The 16,074-nt window shown below is 35.6% G+C and overlaps 1 protein-coding gene across 2 annotated transcripts; it reads left to right on the top strand.

Moving 5' to 3' along the window:
- Nucleotides 1-8,471: 8,471 nt before the first annotated feature.
- On the top strand, nucleotides 8,472-15,675 carry LOC130722401 (dnaJ protein ERDJ2A-like). Of its 2 annotated transcripts, none has more exons than XM_057573111.1 (11): nucleotides 8,472-8,630; nucleotides 9,264-9,511; nucleotides 9,627-9,722; nucleotides 9,854-9,974; nucleotides 10,096-10,202; nucleotides 10,292-10,509; nucleotides 12,291-12,468; nucleotides 12,584-12,703; nucleotides 13,261-13,347; nucleotides 13,943-14,053; nucleotides 14,581-15,675. In XM_057573111.1, exons 2-11 carry the CDS (start codon nucleotides 9,326-9,328, stop codon nucleotides 15,412-15,414), a joined length of 2,058 nt encoding a protein of 685 aa, XP_057429094.1. In that variant the 5' UTR covers nucleotides 8,472-8,630; nucleotides 9,264-9,325; the 3' UTR covers nucleotides 15,415-15,675. The 2 variants fall into 2 exon arrangements, with proteins under 2 accessions (XP_057429094.1, XP_057429095.1); XM_057573112.1 differs by having other exon boundaries at nucleotides 8,478-8,630; nucleotides 9,319-9,511.
- Nucleotides 15,676-16,074: the final 399 nt, after the last annotated feature.

Genomic DNA, 16,074 nt, shown 5'->3' with positions numbered 1-16,074 from the left:
GGTAACTGCTATTAGACTTTATTCCTAGTAATCAATAGAAATCAAAACCGCAAAAAGAATATTAAGAGCATTATAACATACCAATGCATTGACTATATTAAATGGTTAAAGAGAATTAAAACCTCTTACTATATACATTAAGAATACAATAGAAACGTTGAGCCCAAATGAAACTGTTGCTAGAATATTGAATTGAAACATATTTCACCATGTAATCAAAACTTTAATTGTAAAACATAAATGAGATGTCAATCATAAATAAATAAGAATTTTAATTTAAATGCACTCTAAATCTTTTGAAATATAAATAAAATATACAACACTTTGTACTCCTTCAATTCATATCATAACACATAACCTAGCCCATGTATGTTTAGTTACCAATACTTTTTTACTTTTCAAAAATTTAAAGCTATAAAAAATGTCACTTTTGCCCTTTATTTTATAAAGACAAAGTACTGAGTGATACTGTAGGATGGCCAAAAAATTCCGAATTGGGCCATACATTAAGGAGGGGAAGGGAAGGGCAAAAGATACGCAACACTAACAAGTATACATGAGATTAGGAGGAAGCGCAACACAACACGTACAATAATAAGATGTGTGAAGTGATTTCCCGTGACCAAACAAAAAATAAAATAAAATATAAATAATATTATATTTGTCATTTAATTTAATTTTTTGAACACTTGGAAAAGAAAAATTTGGTGTGACTTTTTCGGTGTTATTTTACATTTGGAAAATAAATATTACCGGAGTATTTATTTAATTGAATTAAAGTTATCTCTTTATTTGAGACTAACGTAAGTTAATGTTCAAAAAATGTTATCAAACTTTCAAAAAGAAGTTACTAACAAGCTGAATTCAAAAAAAAAAAAAAAAAAGAAGTTACTAACAAGCTGCTTTTTTATGGACTAAAAAACCAAATAATTTAGGTTTAGAAGAACAAACTTTTCTGGGCATAATTGTAATTTGGGTTTCACATTTTTTTTAACTTTCAAAAACCGCAATCTCCGACGTCAGTTACTACTAAGCCTTCTTCTAAACTCCCCTGGTTTGTGTGGCTGGTGCAAAACCTGTTGGGGGCACATGAATGTTGTACTAATCGTTTCTCTCTTTGCAAAGTGGAATAGCATTTAATGGTCATTCAATCAGTGGTAAGTTATAGACTGTGGCCTTTTGTGTCAATATGGATATGGATTCATCTGTTTTTTTTATTCATCCTTTGAATTTAAGCCTTGTATTATTGTAGATTTGCAGGTATTGAATTTGAGAACATGATTAGACAAAAGAAATTGTAGCAAACCGTTTCTATGGCTTTTTAGTCCATAAAAAAAAGTGTTACTCCTTCTAAAATTCTTGTCGTGTAAGTTAACAACCCCTTTATGTATATTTATAGTAGTAGTTTTTATTTCTATGCTTCTGCTTCTCGATCTCCTTTTTTGTATTTGTGTGATTCTGAATCTAACAACTCCATCCATGACCATGGTTGACTCTCTGAACCGTAACTGTTACTCATGCTACCTTCTGTGTTTTTAGTTTGTTCTTCACATTTTCTATATTATTAATTCCGGCTGGGATAGATGAATTCGTTTCATGGTGCTGTTTTTTGTTTCAAATTTGATTTGATGATTTGTGTTTCCCCATTTCCCCTGCTGAAAAATCATGTTTTTCAAGCTTTTTCATATGTATGAAGTCAGTGCCAATTTCACTTTGTGTTTGGGAACTGTCTTTTTCTATATCGTTACTAAAATTGTGATTTGGGTCGTGAATTGGGGTACATTTTTTTTTTTCCAATTCCAAACAGCACTTTTGCCACCTACCCGCGGTGATTTTGTTTTTTGGGGGTTCTGATTCTTGTGTTTCTGTGTGTTGTTGCACAATTGCTTATTTTCTTTCAAATGTTTATGTTCAAAGATTGAGTTATGAGTTGTTAAGAGGGGTTGCATTTGCAGGTTCATTTAACTTTGTATTGAAGTTGTTCAGTGCTGAAGGTGAACAATGGCTGCTTTAGGGGTCGCCACAACCACAATATTGTCGCTGCAGTTTGGGATGTTGTTTTTGCCGGTGCCATCAAGGTCATCCACAGCAGCGGATTGGGTGTTTATCTCCTGGACATGGAATTGAAATAATTGTTCCTCTCCATCAGGTTTATCTATTTATTTATTTGATTATCTAATTAAGTTATCATCTATTTTATTTAAATAGTTGTTAATAAATTCAACAATACATAAGGGTAAAGAGTCACCACTACACACTATCCAAAAAAAGAGTAAAGGAAAAGTCACGACTCAGTTCACAACTCACCATTTAATTTCAAGTTTGTAAGGTTTTTTACTTTTAATTGTTTCACATCTTCTTATCACAACTCAGAAGTTGTTAATGAAGAGCCACAACTATCCACAATCCATTAAGGAAAAGTCATTGAAGAGTCACCACCAGTTTAATGAATTTAACAGTAGTATTTTAAATGAGAGTAGTTACAAGAGAGAGTACTATGGAGTATTCTCTCATTTCCATTTCCTGTATTCTATTATGTCATTTAAATTTCCAGTTCTCTAATTCTCTAATTTTGATTTCCATTTGAGTAATTTCCATTTCCAGTTTTCAATATTCTCTCACTTCCATTTTTTTTTTCTCCATGTTTCCACTATTCTCTCATTTTCATTGCTAGTCCTATGTTTGACCCCTCATCATCCGTGATCCTAAAAATCTCTCATTTCTCTTTAGTTTTAGGATGCGCGATAAGATAAGTAATTTTTCCTGATGAAATTTTATGTCATATTCACTCATTTCTCCCTAGTGAGGATGCTTTTGCTACGAGTATTCTCTCAAAGAGGTGGGAAAAACTCTGCTCTGAAGTTTCTAGCCTAGACTTTGACGAGTCTAGATTTTTTTATAGTAAGTTTTCCTGATTTGTTAGTTTTGTCTATGATGTCATTCTAAGAAGAGTTCTTAGAGGCTTTCAACCCATCAAAAGGTTTAGACTGTCATGTGATAGACCCATGAATTTTGTGATATATGTGCATCAGCATGACTAGAGACAGTAATACAATGTCAAGGTGAGAATCTGGAACTTTAACTACTTTTGAGACAAAAATGTCATTGGTTATTCTAAATAGTTCAACCCTTGTTTTTCTCAAGATTCATGATGTATCTTTTTATGTTTTTTCCTCTGTTCACCTTCTCTTACTCAAAACACCACATTTTCATGATGTTGAGTTTTTAAACCTTCAATATTTTATGCAACTTCTTCTTGAATGTCCAATTCTTGAAAATTTGGATATATCTTCCATATTATTTAAGTACTATTCATTTGATGGCAAGGTTAAAAGTCTATCAAATTTGGTTAGCTTAATAGATTTCTCCCACAACTTGTTTATCCCTTTAAAAGCTTTTTTCTAATGTACATTTTTTGCGCATGAATAAGGTTTGAATATGGAAAATGATAATTTGTTGAGTTTGTTATTTGTTTTCTTTATAGAAAATCTTGCTAATACTTGTGATAATTTTATTTTTTTTTGTAGTATGATGTAAACATTCATGTCTTTTCCAATTTAACTCACATGGAGTTTGAAGACTATATTAAATTGAGTTTTGTGCTTGATTTGCTTTCATGTTTGCCCTAAACTTCAAACTACGGCCTTTAATCTAGATTGTTATGATGAGATTTGGTCATGACCAATTTATGTTCTCAAATGCTTTGTTTCACATCTTCGAAAATGTTTTTTGAGGGTTTTTATGGACAGGAATGTGAACTCGGTTTTGCAAGATATATTTTGGAAAACTCACCATTATTATGTAGCATGATAATTTCATTGTCATCTTGGTGGCATGACCAAAATGACCTGAAATTACTTGAGTTAAAAGAATTAGCCTCATGACCAAGGATATCTCAAACGTGTAAAGTTAAGTATATCTGATTATGTGATGAGAGTTTTTTCAGCAACAGATACATGCACGGAAGCTTGTTTACAAAACCTAATTTCAAATTATTAAAATACAAAATCCTATGATATATATGTTGCTGAAGAAACTCTCATCACATCATCAAATATACTTAACTTCGCACGTTGGAGATATTTTTGGCCATGTGACTAATTCTTTTAAATTAAGTAATTTCGGGGCAGTTTGATCATACCACAATAAAGTTGTCATGCTACATAATGATGGTGAGTTTTCAAAAATATATCTTGCGAAACCGAGGTCACATTCCTGTCCGTAAAAACCCTTAAAAAAACATTCCCGAAGATGTTAACCAAAGCATTTGGGAACATAAAACGGGTATGATCAAACTTCATCATAATAATCTAGATTAAAGACAACAGTTTAAAGCATAGGGCGGGCTACATGAGAGCAAATTAAGCACAAAACTCCATTTAATAGAGCCTTCAACCTTCATGTAAGTAAAATTGGAAAAGGCATGAATGTCCACATCACACTATAAAAAATAAAATTATCACAAGTATTAGCAAGATTTTCTATAAATAAAACAAATAACAAACTAAACAAATTCTCTTTTTACATATTCAGACTTTATTCATGTGCAAAAATTGTACATTAGAAAAAACTTTTAGAGGAATAGACAAGTTGTGGGAGAAATCTGTCAAGCTAACCAATTTCGATATACTTTTAACATTCCCCTCAAATGAATAGTCCTTAACTCCTTATATAATATGAAAGATATATCCAAATTTTAAAGAATTGGACATCCATTAAAAAGTTCCATAAAATGTTAAAGGTTTAAAAATTCAAAATCATGGAAGTGTAGTGTTTTGAGTAAGAGAAGGTGAACAGAGGAAAAAACATCAAAAGATACATCATGGATCTTGAGAGAACAAGGGTTGAGCTCTTGAGAATAACCAATGACACTTTTGTTCCCAAAAGTAGTCGAAGTTCGAGATTCTCAACTTGACATTGTATTGCTGTCTCTAGTCATCCACATATATCATAAAATTCAGAGGTCTATCACATGACAGACTAAACCTTTTAATGGGTTGGGAACCTCTAAGAACTTTTCTTAGAAAGACATCATAGAAAAAACTAACAAAGGAGGAAAACTTACTATAAGAAAATCTAGACTCATCAAAGCCTAGACTAGAAACTTCAGAGCAAAGTTTTTCTCACCTATTTGAGAGAATACTTAATCCTCACTAGGAAGAAATAAGAGAATATGACATAGAATTTCATCAGGAAAATTACTTATCCTATCACCCATCCTCAAACGAAAGGGAAATGAGAGAATTGTAGGATCACATGATGAGGGATCAAAAATAGGACTAGCAATGGAAAATGAGAGAATAGTGAAAACTAAATGGAAATATGGTGAGAGGTGAACTGAGTTGTGACTCTTCTTTGACTCTTCTTGTATAATGTGTAGTGGTGACTCTTTGACCCTTCTGTATTGTTGGATTCATTAACAACTATTAAAATAAAATAGACGATAACTTCATAGATAATAGAATAGATAAACGTGATGGAGAGGAACAACTATTTCAATTCTATTCATTCCATGCCCAAGAGATGAACATCCAATCCGCCGCCATGGATGACCTTGATGGCATCAACGACATCTCAAATTGCAGCGACAATATTGTCGTTGTGGCGAGCGTCGCGTCGTCAATATTCCCCAATTGCAACGTGATTACGCCGCAACGGAAATAGGAAGGACAAAATGATTTCGTCTCTCCGCTGAGGTTTGGGTCTGAGTGCATAATTTCCTCCTCTTACCACCTGATAAGCACATAATTGATGCACTTTATGTGTGATTTTCTAAGATTCATTATATTCATTTTGTGCTTAATTGTTATGATTCAGTCATACTCTGACCATTAGTACTTATTTGGATTATTCATAGAAAAGTGATTAATTCTACACTTTTTGCTTCTATGACTCTTTTGCTAGAACAGATTGAATCTGGAGTTAGAATGATCCGAATGAGGCGTGTAATATATCTTTGGAAATCTATAAGAAAGCTCTACAACTTTCATGTTCAGCCAAATCACAGAAAATGCCTCTAGTTGGGTCAGAATTGCTTTGCAGAGTTTCTGTCGCTGATCTTGCGAGACTGGAACAGTTTTGACCAAATTGGTCATAACTTGGATTACAAGACTCAGAATGGAGCAGAGTCATAGGCTATGGAAAGCTAACTTTATGAGATACAACTTTCATGAGTTAATATTTTACAGAATCGGCTATATACAGTGTTTCGTACAACTCTGAAGTTAGCAGAACTGTCAGCATTTTAATTGGGCCAGTTAAGCAATGGACCACTTACTCCTTTTGGGCTTGGATTTTCATCACCTGAGATTAGTTTCTGAATTAGATATGATATTACTTTGAGAACAATATTAGATTTTATTAGTATAAATAGGTGAGGTTTAGGCTTTTGTTAGACACCTCATACCATCTCTTTCCTCCTTAATCCTTATTTTCATAGTTTTAATATGAGTTGCTAAGCTCCTTAGTTAGTCTTATGATTTTTAATATTCACGTTGGTTTATGTTCTTTAACTGTTGCTTGTCTTAAATATTATTTTAGTTTTGAAGATTTTTGAATTCAAAGTAATTGTGTTTAAATTGTTATTAAGCGAGTTAAGTTAGTTAAAGGATTCTTTAACTGATGATGAGTCGATGAAGCGATCGTGAATTTGTTCTCAACAAACTTAAATCTCTAACGCCGATCGATTGTTAGCTTTGAGGATTCCGTGATCATAGATAGTTCTTGTACTTTGAAGCGACAATTGTCAAGCTTCTTAAGTTCAACTCAAAGACTTGTTAAAAAGTATAATTAATCTCTTGTAATGTTCTAATCGAGGACTAACACTTTCTCATATCTGAATTACATCCTTTTTTAATTTCTATTTGCGTACTTTGCAATCAAATCAACCAACACACCCCCCCCCCTCTTTTAATTGTCTTCGTTTACTTTCTTTTCAATCAATTGTTTATCAAGTCACTGTGAGAATGATTCTGGTGTTCAACACATTGTACTGCATTCAAAGCATAATACTTTGACACACATCACAACAATGTGTTCATCACCATCGCAGGTACTCCACCTAACATAGTTGATTTGGGCTTTATAACAGAGTATTTAAAGTTAATATGAGCTTTGGAGCATGGGATGATTCATTTTTGTCAATTTTCTTTCCTATTTTTATAGGCCGACAAGCTAAATATATTAAATTATGCCACAAAAATTGATTTAAATCCATCCATTTTATTAATCACGGAAGATGTTGAAGAGGTGGTGGTGGTGGCCGCCGACGAATAATTTCTCCCACAAGGAGGGGCGAAGGAGAGGTTGGAGTTTGTGAGGGAGAGGAATGCAATTTCAGACTCGAATAAATGAGAATAAATAAGAGGGTTGTTTTTTATTTATTTATACAGAAATATCTTACAAAGTACAAAAATTATTAAAAAACTTAAACTTGTGGATAATGGATAGTTGTGACTCTTCTTAACGACTTCTAAGTTGTGATAAGAAGGTGTGAAACAATTAAAAATAAAGCCCTACAAAATTGAAATTAAATGGTGAGGGTTGAACTGAGTCATGACTCTTCCTTTACTCTTCTTGTGTAATGTGTAGTGGTGACTCTTTGACCCTTCTGTATTGTTGGATTCATTAACAATTATTTAAATAAAATAGATGATAACTTAATAGATAATAAAATAAAATAAATAGATAAACTTGATGGAGAGGAAAAAATATTTCAATTTCAATAATTCCATGCCCAGAAGAGGAACATCCAATCTGCCGCCATGGATGACCCTGATGGCACCAACACCAACGACATCCTAAACTGCACTGGCAATTTTGTGGTTGTGGCGAGCGTCGCATCGGCAACATCCCCTAATTGCAATGTGATTACACCGCAACGGAAACAAGAAGGATAAACCGATTTCGTTTCTCCATTTGGCCTTGTTGGATAGTGGAAGTGATTCGACCTTTCAGCTCCTTAACTACACTAGTGTTGTGATTTTATTCCAACACTTTTTATGGAAATATCCTAACTGTAAGTAAATTCCACATATTCTAGCACCTTCTAAGTTATCTGCATGAGCAATCCTAGTTTACTAAATCGACACCTATTCATATACAATCAAGTCGACATGTGTAGGCAAGAAACAAACCTAGGTTTAAGCAAGGAAGATTTCCGAGTGGGCCATACACATTAAGGACGAGAAAGGAAAGGTCGAAAAAACATACCCAACACCAACACATGTATGAGAGATTAGGAGGAAGCGCAACACAACACGTACAGTAACACGACACGCGGAGCGACTTCCGGCGACCAAACCAAACAACTAAACAAAAACAAAGCAATGAAACATAAGCAATAATTTTTCATTACAATTGGAAAACAAATATCATATTATATTATATTTAATTGAATTAAAATTTTCTCTTTATTTGAGACTAACGTATAAAAAACTCTTAATTAATTTAATAGTATTTATATTTATTCATAGTAGTAGTTTTTATTTCTATGTGTGCCGCGATCTCATCTAATATCATTCACACTCTGATTCCAAGGCCACACTCACTGCATGCTTCTTCTGCTTCTCGATCTCCTTGATTTCACACCTTGTCGGCGCGCCCATCGATTTCCTTATTGAATTTCGCAGGTTCTCTCAATTCGATTTCCCTTTTCCTTGTTCATTTTCCTCTCAGAATTTCCTAGTTAACGACCCCTTTTTTGTATGTAATTGATTCTGAATCTAACAACTCCATCCATGGTTGACTCTTGAACCGTTACTGTTACTGATGCTACCTTCTGTGTTTTTGTTTGTTCTTGAATTTTCTATATCGTTGATTCTGGATTGGATAGATGAATTCGTTTCGTGGTGCTGCTGTTTTCGTTTCGAATTTGATTTGATGAATTGTGATTTCCCATTTCCCATTTCACATGCTGAATGATCATGCTTTTCAAGCTTGTTATTATGTATATAGCCACTGCGAATTTCATTTTGCATTTGGGAATTTCAGTGTATCGTGGTTTTACTCAAATTGTGATTTGGGGATTCCAATTGGAAGAATAAAAACCCCAAACAAACAATAAAGATTGGATTTTTAGCTAGGGTTGAAAAATGGGGAGCATTTTTTTTTTCCAATTCCAAACAGCCATTTTGCGACCTGCCCGCGGTGATTTTTTGTTTGTTTTGGGGGTTCTGATTCTTGTGTTTCTGTGTGTTGTTGCATAATTGGTTGTTTTCTTTTGAATGTTGATGTTCGAAGATTGAGTTATGATTTGTTAACAGGGGTCGCATTTGCAAGTTCGTTAATTTTGTACTGAGGTTGTTTGAGTTGCTGAAGGTGAACAATGGCTGCTTCGGAGGAGACTAGTCAGCTGTTCCCGATATTCATACTGACAATAATGGCCATCCCCATAGTTCCGTATACAATAACGAAGCTGTGTCGTTTTGCCTCTAAGAAATCAAAGAGCATCCACTGTCAGTGCTCTGAATGCTCGCGATCAGGGAAGTACCGTAAATCAATATTTCAGAGGGTGAGGTCGTTTTCCCCTACGTACATTTTGTATTTTAATGATTGCATTGTTATTTACTTTCACTTATTACCTCTCATTTCTCCTGATTTTAATTTTCCTTCCTGTGATTTTGCAGATTTCGAACGTCTCAACATGGAGTAACTTTACATTGTTACTGCTTTGGGTGGTTATGATTATTCTGGTTTATTACATAAAGACTATGAATCGTGAGGTAAACAAGTCAAAGCTAAAATGAATTCAGTCATTCCACTACATGAGATATGAATTTTGTTATAAAGGATCTATTCTCTTAGTGTTTTAAATGATGCACGTTCTAAAATTTCTCCTGCAAAATTTATGCAGATTGAAATTTTCGATCCATTTAATATTCTTGGATTAGAGCCTGGAGCACCAGAGTCTGAAATAAAGAAAAAATATAGGAGACTTTCCGTTCAATACCATCCAGATAAAAATCCAGATCCAGGTTGAAGGTCTTTCTGATGTTAAACATGTTTCTGATAGTTGCAAACTTTGATGTTTGTAAGAACGCGAGCTCCCTGCAGTTACTCCATGTGACTGATAGTTTTTATTTCTTTTAATTACAGAGGCGCATAAATACTTTGTTGAGCACATTGCTAAGGCTTATCAAGCTCTGACAGATCCAACAGCTCGTGAAAATTATGAAAAATATGGCCATCCTGATGGCAGGCAGGTAATAAAACTAAACCGTGAGACAGTGATCTGGTGATTGTTGTCTTTTTGTTTTTATGCTGGTGAAATATGCATGATGTTTTATTGCAGGGATTTCAAATGGGTATAGCTCTCCCTCAATTCCTGCTAAATATTGATGGGGCATCTGGTGGAATACTTCTAATTTGGATTGTTGGTGTGTGCATTCTCTTGCCATTGGTCGTGGCTGTTGTTTATCTCTCCAGATCGTCAAAGTATTCCGGCAACTATGTCATGCATCAAACACTTTCTACTTACTACTACCTCATGAAGCCTTCTTTAGCCCCCAGGTATATTCAGTGTTTATGTTTATTTTAGTTATCAGAGTATCTTAGTTTTAGCTTAGTCAGCTGTTAACAACTGTATATTAACTGCAGTCTCTGCTACATATAAGTTGCTGGCACCTGTTAGCGTCAGTAACAAATCAATTCAGTTAGGCTGTTATTTGGATATATGTAAACTGTACATCCAGTTAACAAGTTCAGTTGACTGGGCAAAATTTCATTATTGGGTCATCTCTCTATTTTCTATCATTTTCATTTACATCCTGTCAATTTCTCTTGGCTTCTTGATTCTTAGAATTTGGGCTAGGCTAGCTCAAGGAATCCCAAGAGCTTGCTTATGAGGTGGTGATTGCCCAAGCTTTTATGAGGATTATTTGTCTTGTCTCTAGTTGATGTGCGATTGGGATCTTAACACCCTTCTCATGACCAGTACTCAACATCTGGAGCATTGAGCTGTAGGCCTTTTCTTCCCCCTTCGGAAAGTCTTAGGGACATATTGATTTGATTATTGGAAACTAGGAAAGCTGTAGGGCCATGCTAATTTCATCGAGATAGTTGCATAGCCGCGAGGCCAGGTCGATTCTTGTACATCTGTGGATGGTACAATATTGCATCTAAAAGTTAGCTTGTGAAATGAGAATTGTTTGAGCCTTTATTTACACACATGTGATTCTTTCTTTGGGTTTTACTGGAGGACTATCATGCCTTCAGTACCTCCATCAACAATAGGTTGATCCATGAGGTCAAAGAGATTGAAACCCTGTCCTAACTTAGTGCACATCTGGAAGCATTGACAAGCCAACCTGGCCAATGTACTATTGTCTATTGGTCAATATTGCACGAGGAACACCCATTACACTTAAGTTCACAGGTCACACACTCAACCTGCTCCAGTTTGTCATCAAGTTGCAACAAGGCCTTGTTTGCCTCCTTTCCTTTGTGGGAACATTTGGCTAATTATTTTCCTATTTCATCTGATTGATTTCCCTATATCTATAGATCATCATTAGGTGGATGTTGTGGCATTTTTTCTCATGGTTGAGGTGGTCGATATGGCCATTTTTGTGTAAGAGGTGTCGAAGCTGGATTTCATGGGCTAGTGGAGTGTCAGGTGTTCCCCAAGAATGAATGGGGATAATGTTTTAGTTAGCTACATTGGTTCTATCAGGACTTCAATCCTTCTTTGCCTTGATACGTTCCAGCAACTCTTTCAGCTTCTGGTGCTTTTCTAGTACCTTGACAAATGGTTCATAGCCTCCTCGGTCTTCTGCTCCACCACTTCTGCAATCTCCATATCTGCCATATCTTTTTACCTACCTATCCTCTCATAGAAGGATAGTATGGACCACAATCAGGACCATCTGTAACTCTCTACTTTGGTTCTGAGGATATAGAGAAGCTAGTTTTATGCAGACAGACAACCATTGAATATTTGCGTTCATTAGCTTTTGTAATCAGTGTGTTCTTATTGTTGAATCAGGTTGAAGTTGATTGAGAATTATCACCTTGTGAATTTATGTTTGTCAGCAAACTGCATGTTTGTATAGATTTGTAAATTGTCTTCCATTTTGAACTTGCCCAAGATTGAATTACGGCATCATGTTGATGAAATATTGAGATTTAAAATAACTACTTATCAGGGATTGAAGAGAAAACAGTGAAGTCGCACATTATTTTATTTAACTTATTTTATGACAGTACGAGAATCCCCCCCCCCCCCCTCACCCCCACCCAAATCCATGTTTATAGTAGATACTTATTTTTAATTGTGGTATTATGTTATACAGCAAAGTCATGGATGTCTTTACAAAGGCTGCTGAATACATGGAAATTCCAGTTCGTAGGACTGATGATGAACCTCTTCAGAAGCTTTTTATGTTGGTGAGGAGCGAGTTGAATCTTGACCTAAAAAACATTAAGCAGGAGCAGGCTAAGTTTTGGAAGCAGCATCCTGCACTGGTTAAGGTATCTTCTTGTATAGCTAAACCAATTAAAGTATTCTTCTTTTATCTGTACGTGATTGTTCGATTCTATTCCTCATAGTCCTTTATGTCCTCACACCTATGCTATTTTCTTTCAGACTGAGCTGTTGGTTCAAACTCAGTTGACTCGTGAATTTGCAGCTTTGTCTCCATCTTTACAAAGTGATTTCAGAAGAATTTTAGAGACAGCACCTCGCCTTCTTGAAGAACTAATGAAGGTGACAGACTAAATAATTAGTTTTCTATTCAAGTTTGCTCAGCCTTTTGCGAATTTTAATGGTATTTCAGAAGTTGCATCGATAAAGAAATGTTGAAACACTAAATTTTTAGAAATTACTCTATACAGACAAAATCATCCACCGCGCGGGCTTGAGGATTAATATTTATGTTTAGTCTTAGACACTTGTCAAACTTGAATGTTTTGCATATATGATGTTATATCATGAAAGGAACTAAATAGTTGTTGTAACTAATTTTATGAGATGCATAGTTTCTGTTATTGATAGATTGACCCCAAGAATAATGTTATGTGTTGAAATCTTATTGAGTAACTCAATCGGGAATGACTTGGAAAACATATAATCATGTGCTGAAATTTACAGGACCAAATACCTACATGAATGATGTACCATGTTTGTGCATTATGCCTCAATTTTTCCTTGTCATCGTCTCTTATATGATGGATATGGTATTTATGTTTCTGGATTTATAGTTATGAGTATGTGCTATTTGTATTTGAACATGATTTAATTTAATGCTCTACTTTCTGTAAAAGATGGCACTTCTACCACGCACTGCTCAAGGGCACGGGTGGCTGAGACCTGCAATCGGTGTTGTTGAGCTTTCTCAATGCATCATCCAGGTAACAAATATATGCTGATCTAAAGTATAATCTGCTAGTATTCAGTCACTTTGGTTTCCATGTTAAATTAAGTTACAGATTAGTCTCACTGTACCAAATACTGTGGGATAGTATTCATGTTATTCCTTATTCTCATTTATTTGTAAGTTGCAATTGGTTCTTTTGGACTATACTTAATGTTCTTTTGTATTTTACTTCAATTATTATTTGTGATTTTTATTTGTAAGAACAATTGAAAAGTGCTTCTGCTTAACATTGTAGATCCTTCAATTAAAATGAGAATCGAAAGTTTTTGGTTTTTTCTTCTATTATGTTTTGGTTCTTTTGCTGATGCCTATTAGTTTAATGTGATCTCTTCAAGAACTAGGAGGTTGGGTTATGTGGTACAAATGTGTTACTTCTATTGATGTGTTATCACTTAAGGCTAAAAAAATGCCTTGGTGGTGAATTGGAATTAAGTTGTGCATTTCTTTTTTGGTTATGTTTGTTTTTCTTGTTTAGCAATGTAGTCTTGCTGAATATATCAGAATTAATATCTTTGCCTTTTCCTTGATATAAAACAATTTTAATTTGCGGGTTTCTTTTCTTTATGTAGGCCGTTCCTCTCAGCGCTAGAAAGACTACTGGTGGATCACCAGAAGGCAGTGCCCCATTTCTTCAGCTGCCACATATTAGTGAGACTGTTATTAAGAAAGTGGCCCGCAAGGTATGGCCAAATGTAAATGGTTAAATTTCCCTAGTTTTGATGCTCATGTCTTGTGCTATTCTCTGTTGTTACATGGTCGAAGATCTTGAGACTTGATCGTAGAGTTAACATATTGGCAAACCTTTTAGGAACATATTTCCAGGGGATCAAATGTAGCTAGTCACTTACTAGTTAGCTACTCGTTGGATCCACTTTTTTGAATTTTGACTTCAGCCACCCTTTCTTGAGATTGATAAAAGGAAATTATTTGTATGGGCTTCTTATTAATTTGATAGGATCTAGTGGCTGAATTACTAGTTCTGTGAAATTACTGATCCTATTTTATTTTTACAAGAACTGCAGAGCTATCTCTGTTCTGCAGAACTAGCCCGAAGTTGTATACAACTATATATTGTATAGTGACTAGTGACTACTGACTGTTTGAAATTCAAATGTTGTATTTCCTTTTTATTTCTGGGTCTTCAGAATTTCCTATTTGATCTCATGCTCACGAGTTGGAGCTAAGTTTTTTCCTTCTTGATATGCAGAAGGTGAGAACATTTCAGGAACTTCATGACATGGACCCACAGGAACGAGCTGAGCTGCTTATTCAAACAGGTGGTTTATCTTCTGCTGAAGTGCAAGACATTGAGGTGGTACTGGATATGATGCCTTCCATTACACTTGACGTAACTTGTGAGACTGAAGGTGAAGAGGGTATGCAAGAGGGTGACATTGTGACTTTACATGCTTGGATAAATGTTAAGAGGGGTAATGGCCTGATCGGTGCCCTTCCGCATGCCCCCTACTACCCATTTCACAAGGAAGAGAATTTCTGGTTTTTGCTTGCGGATTCTGTTTCGAATAATGTGTGGTTTTTCCAGAAGGTTAGTTTCTTGGATGAAGCTGCTGCTATAACTGCTGCATCTAAGGCAATTGAGGAATCTAAGGAGGGGTCAGGGGCAACTGTGAAGGAGACCAGCAAGGCAGTTGCAGAAGCAGTTGAGAAGGTGAAGGCGGGGTCTAGATTGGTAATGGGCAAGTTCCAGGCCCCATCAGAGGGTAACTACAATTTGACTTGCTATTTATTGTGTGACTCTTGGTTGGGTTGTGACAGAAGGACAAATGTAAAGCTCAAAATTGTGAAACGGACTCGGGCTGGCACCAGGGGGGCTGTTTTGGCTGACGAAGGACCTATCATGGAGGATGGGGTTGAGGAGGACGAGGATAATGAGGATGAAGAGTACGATGATGACTATGAGAGTGAGTACAGTGAAGATGAAGAAGATGATCAGAACTCAAAAAATAAGCATCAAGCTACCAATGGCACTGCGAAAAAACATGGTCAAGCTGCTGAAAGTTCAGGCTCGGATGAAGAATGACAAGTCTTTTTTGACGTGATAAAACCATTATCTGATCTTTTTCCTCTCTTGAATGGCAGAAGAACTATCAATCGTAGAACTAGTCATCTATACTGTCCATTTCAGTTTATCAGTTGGATTGCATTGATACTTGGGACTTTTGATCTCATCTTAGTTCCGCTGATACCATGATTACATTGTCATCTTATCTGATAATTTTGAAGTATGGAAAATGAGTATAAGGATTTAATTTTGGGTGCCCACTAGGGTGGGCAATTATCATTTTGGTCTACCGGTGCACCAATGATTAAATACCATTAGATCTAAGATTCTTAGAATATTCCTTAAATCAACGGTGAAGATGGAATAGAAGTTAAAAGGGCATAAAGGTAAATGAATATTCAACCCTAATCCAACTCTCAAACCCTCTCTCTCACACTGCTTCTCTTGGACGTCGCCGCTCCGCCGGCGCACGCCGGGTAGAATCTCGGGCCGACCTCCGGCATGTTGTGGCATAACCGCTCCTGGCGGCGATCTCGGTCGCTTTTCCAGAGAGTGACATACGGTTAGACCAAGGGAGGGAGGTTGAGCGGCGGAGGAGGATTAAGATCAGGTTTCCCGGCGCGAGGATATAGATCTTGTCTGGTAAACTAATGGCTGATGATGAACGCTTCCCCGCTT

Source organism: Lotus japonicus, chromosome 6 (assembly GCF_012489685.1).
Source record: "Lotus japonicus ecotype B-129 chromosome 6, LjGifu_v1.2".
NCBI lineage: Eukaryota > Viridiplantae > Streptophyta > Magnoliopsida > Fabales > Fabaceae > Lotus > Lotus japonicus.
The sequence above is the reverse complement of the archived record's forward strand: the minus strand, read 5'-3'. Positions and strand labels throughout refer to the sequence as shown.

Excerpts from the sequence above, each read along its gene's own strand:
- LOC130722401 (XM_057573111.1), top strand. The coding sequence starts at position 9,326 with ATGGCTGCTTCGGAGGAGACTAGTCAGCTGTTCCCGATATTCATACTG. Across the intron at positions 10,510-12,290 it reads AAGCCTTCTTTAGCCCCCAG|CAAAGTCATGGATGTCTTTA; the intron begins GTATATTCAGTG and ends TATGTTATACAG. Across the intron at positions 13,348-13,942 it reads TTTCTCAATGCATCATCCAG|GCCGTTCCTCTCAGCGCTAG; the intron begins GTAACAAATATA and ends TTCTTTATGTAG.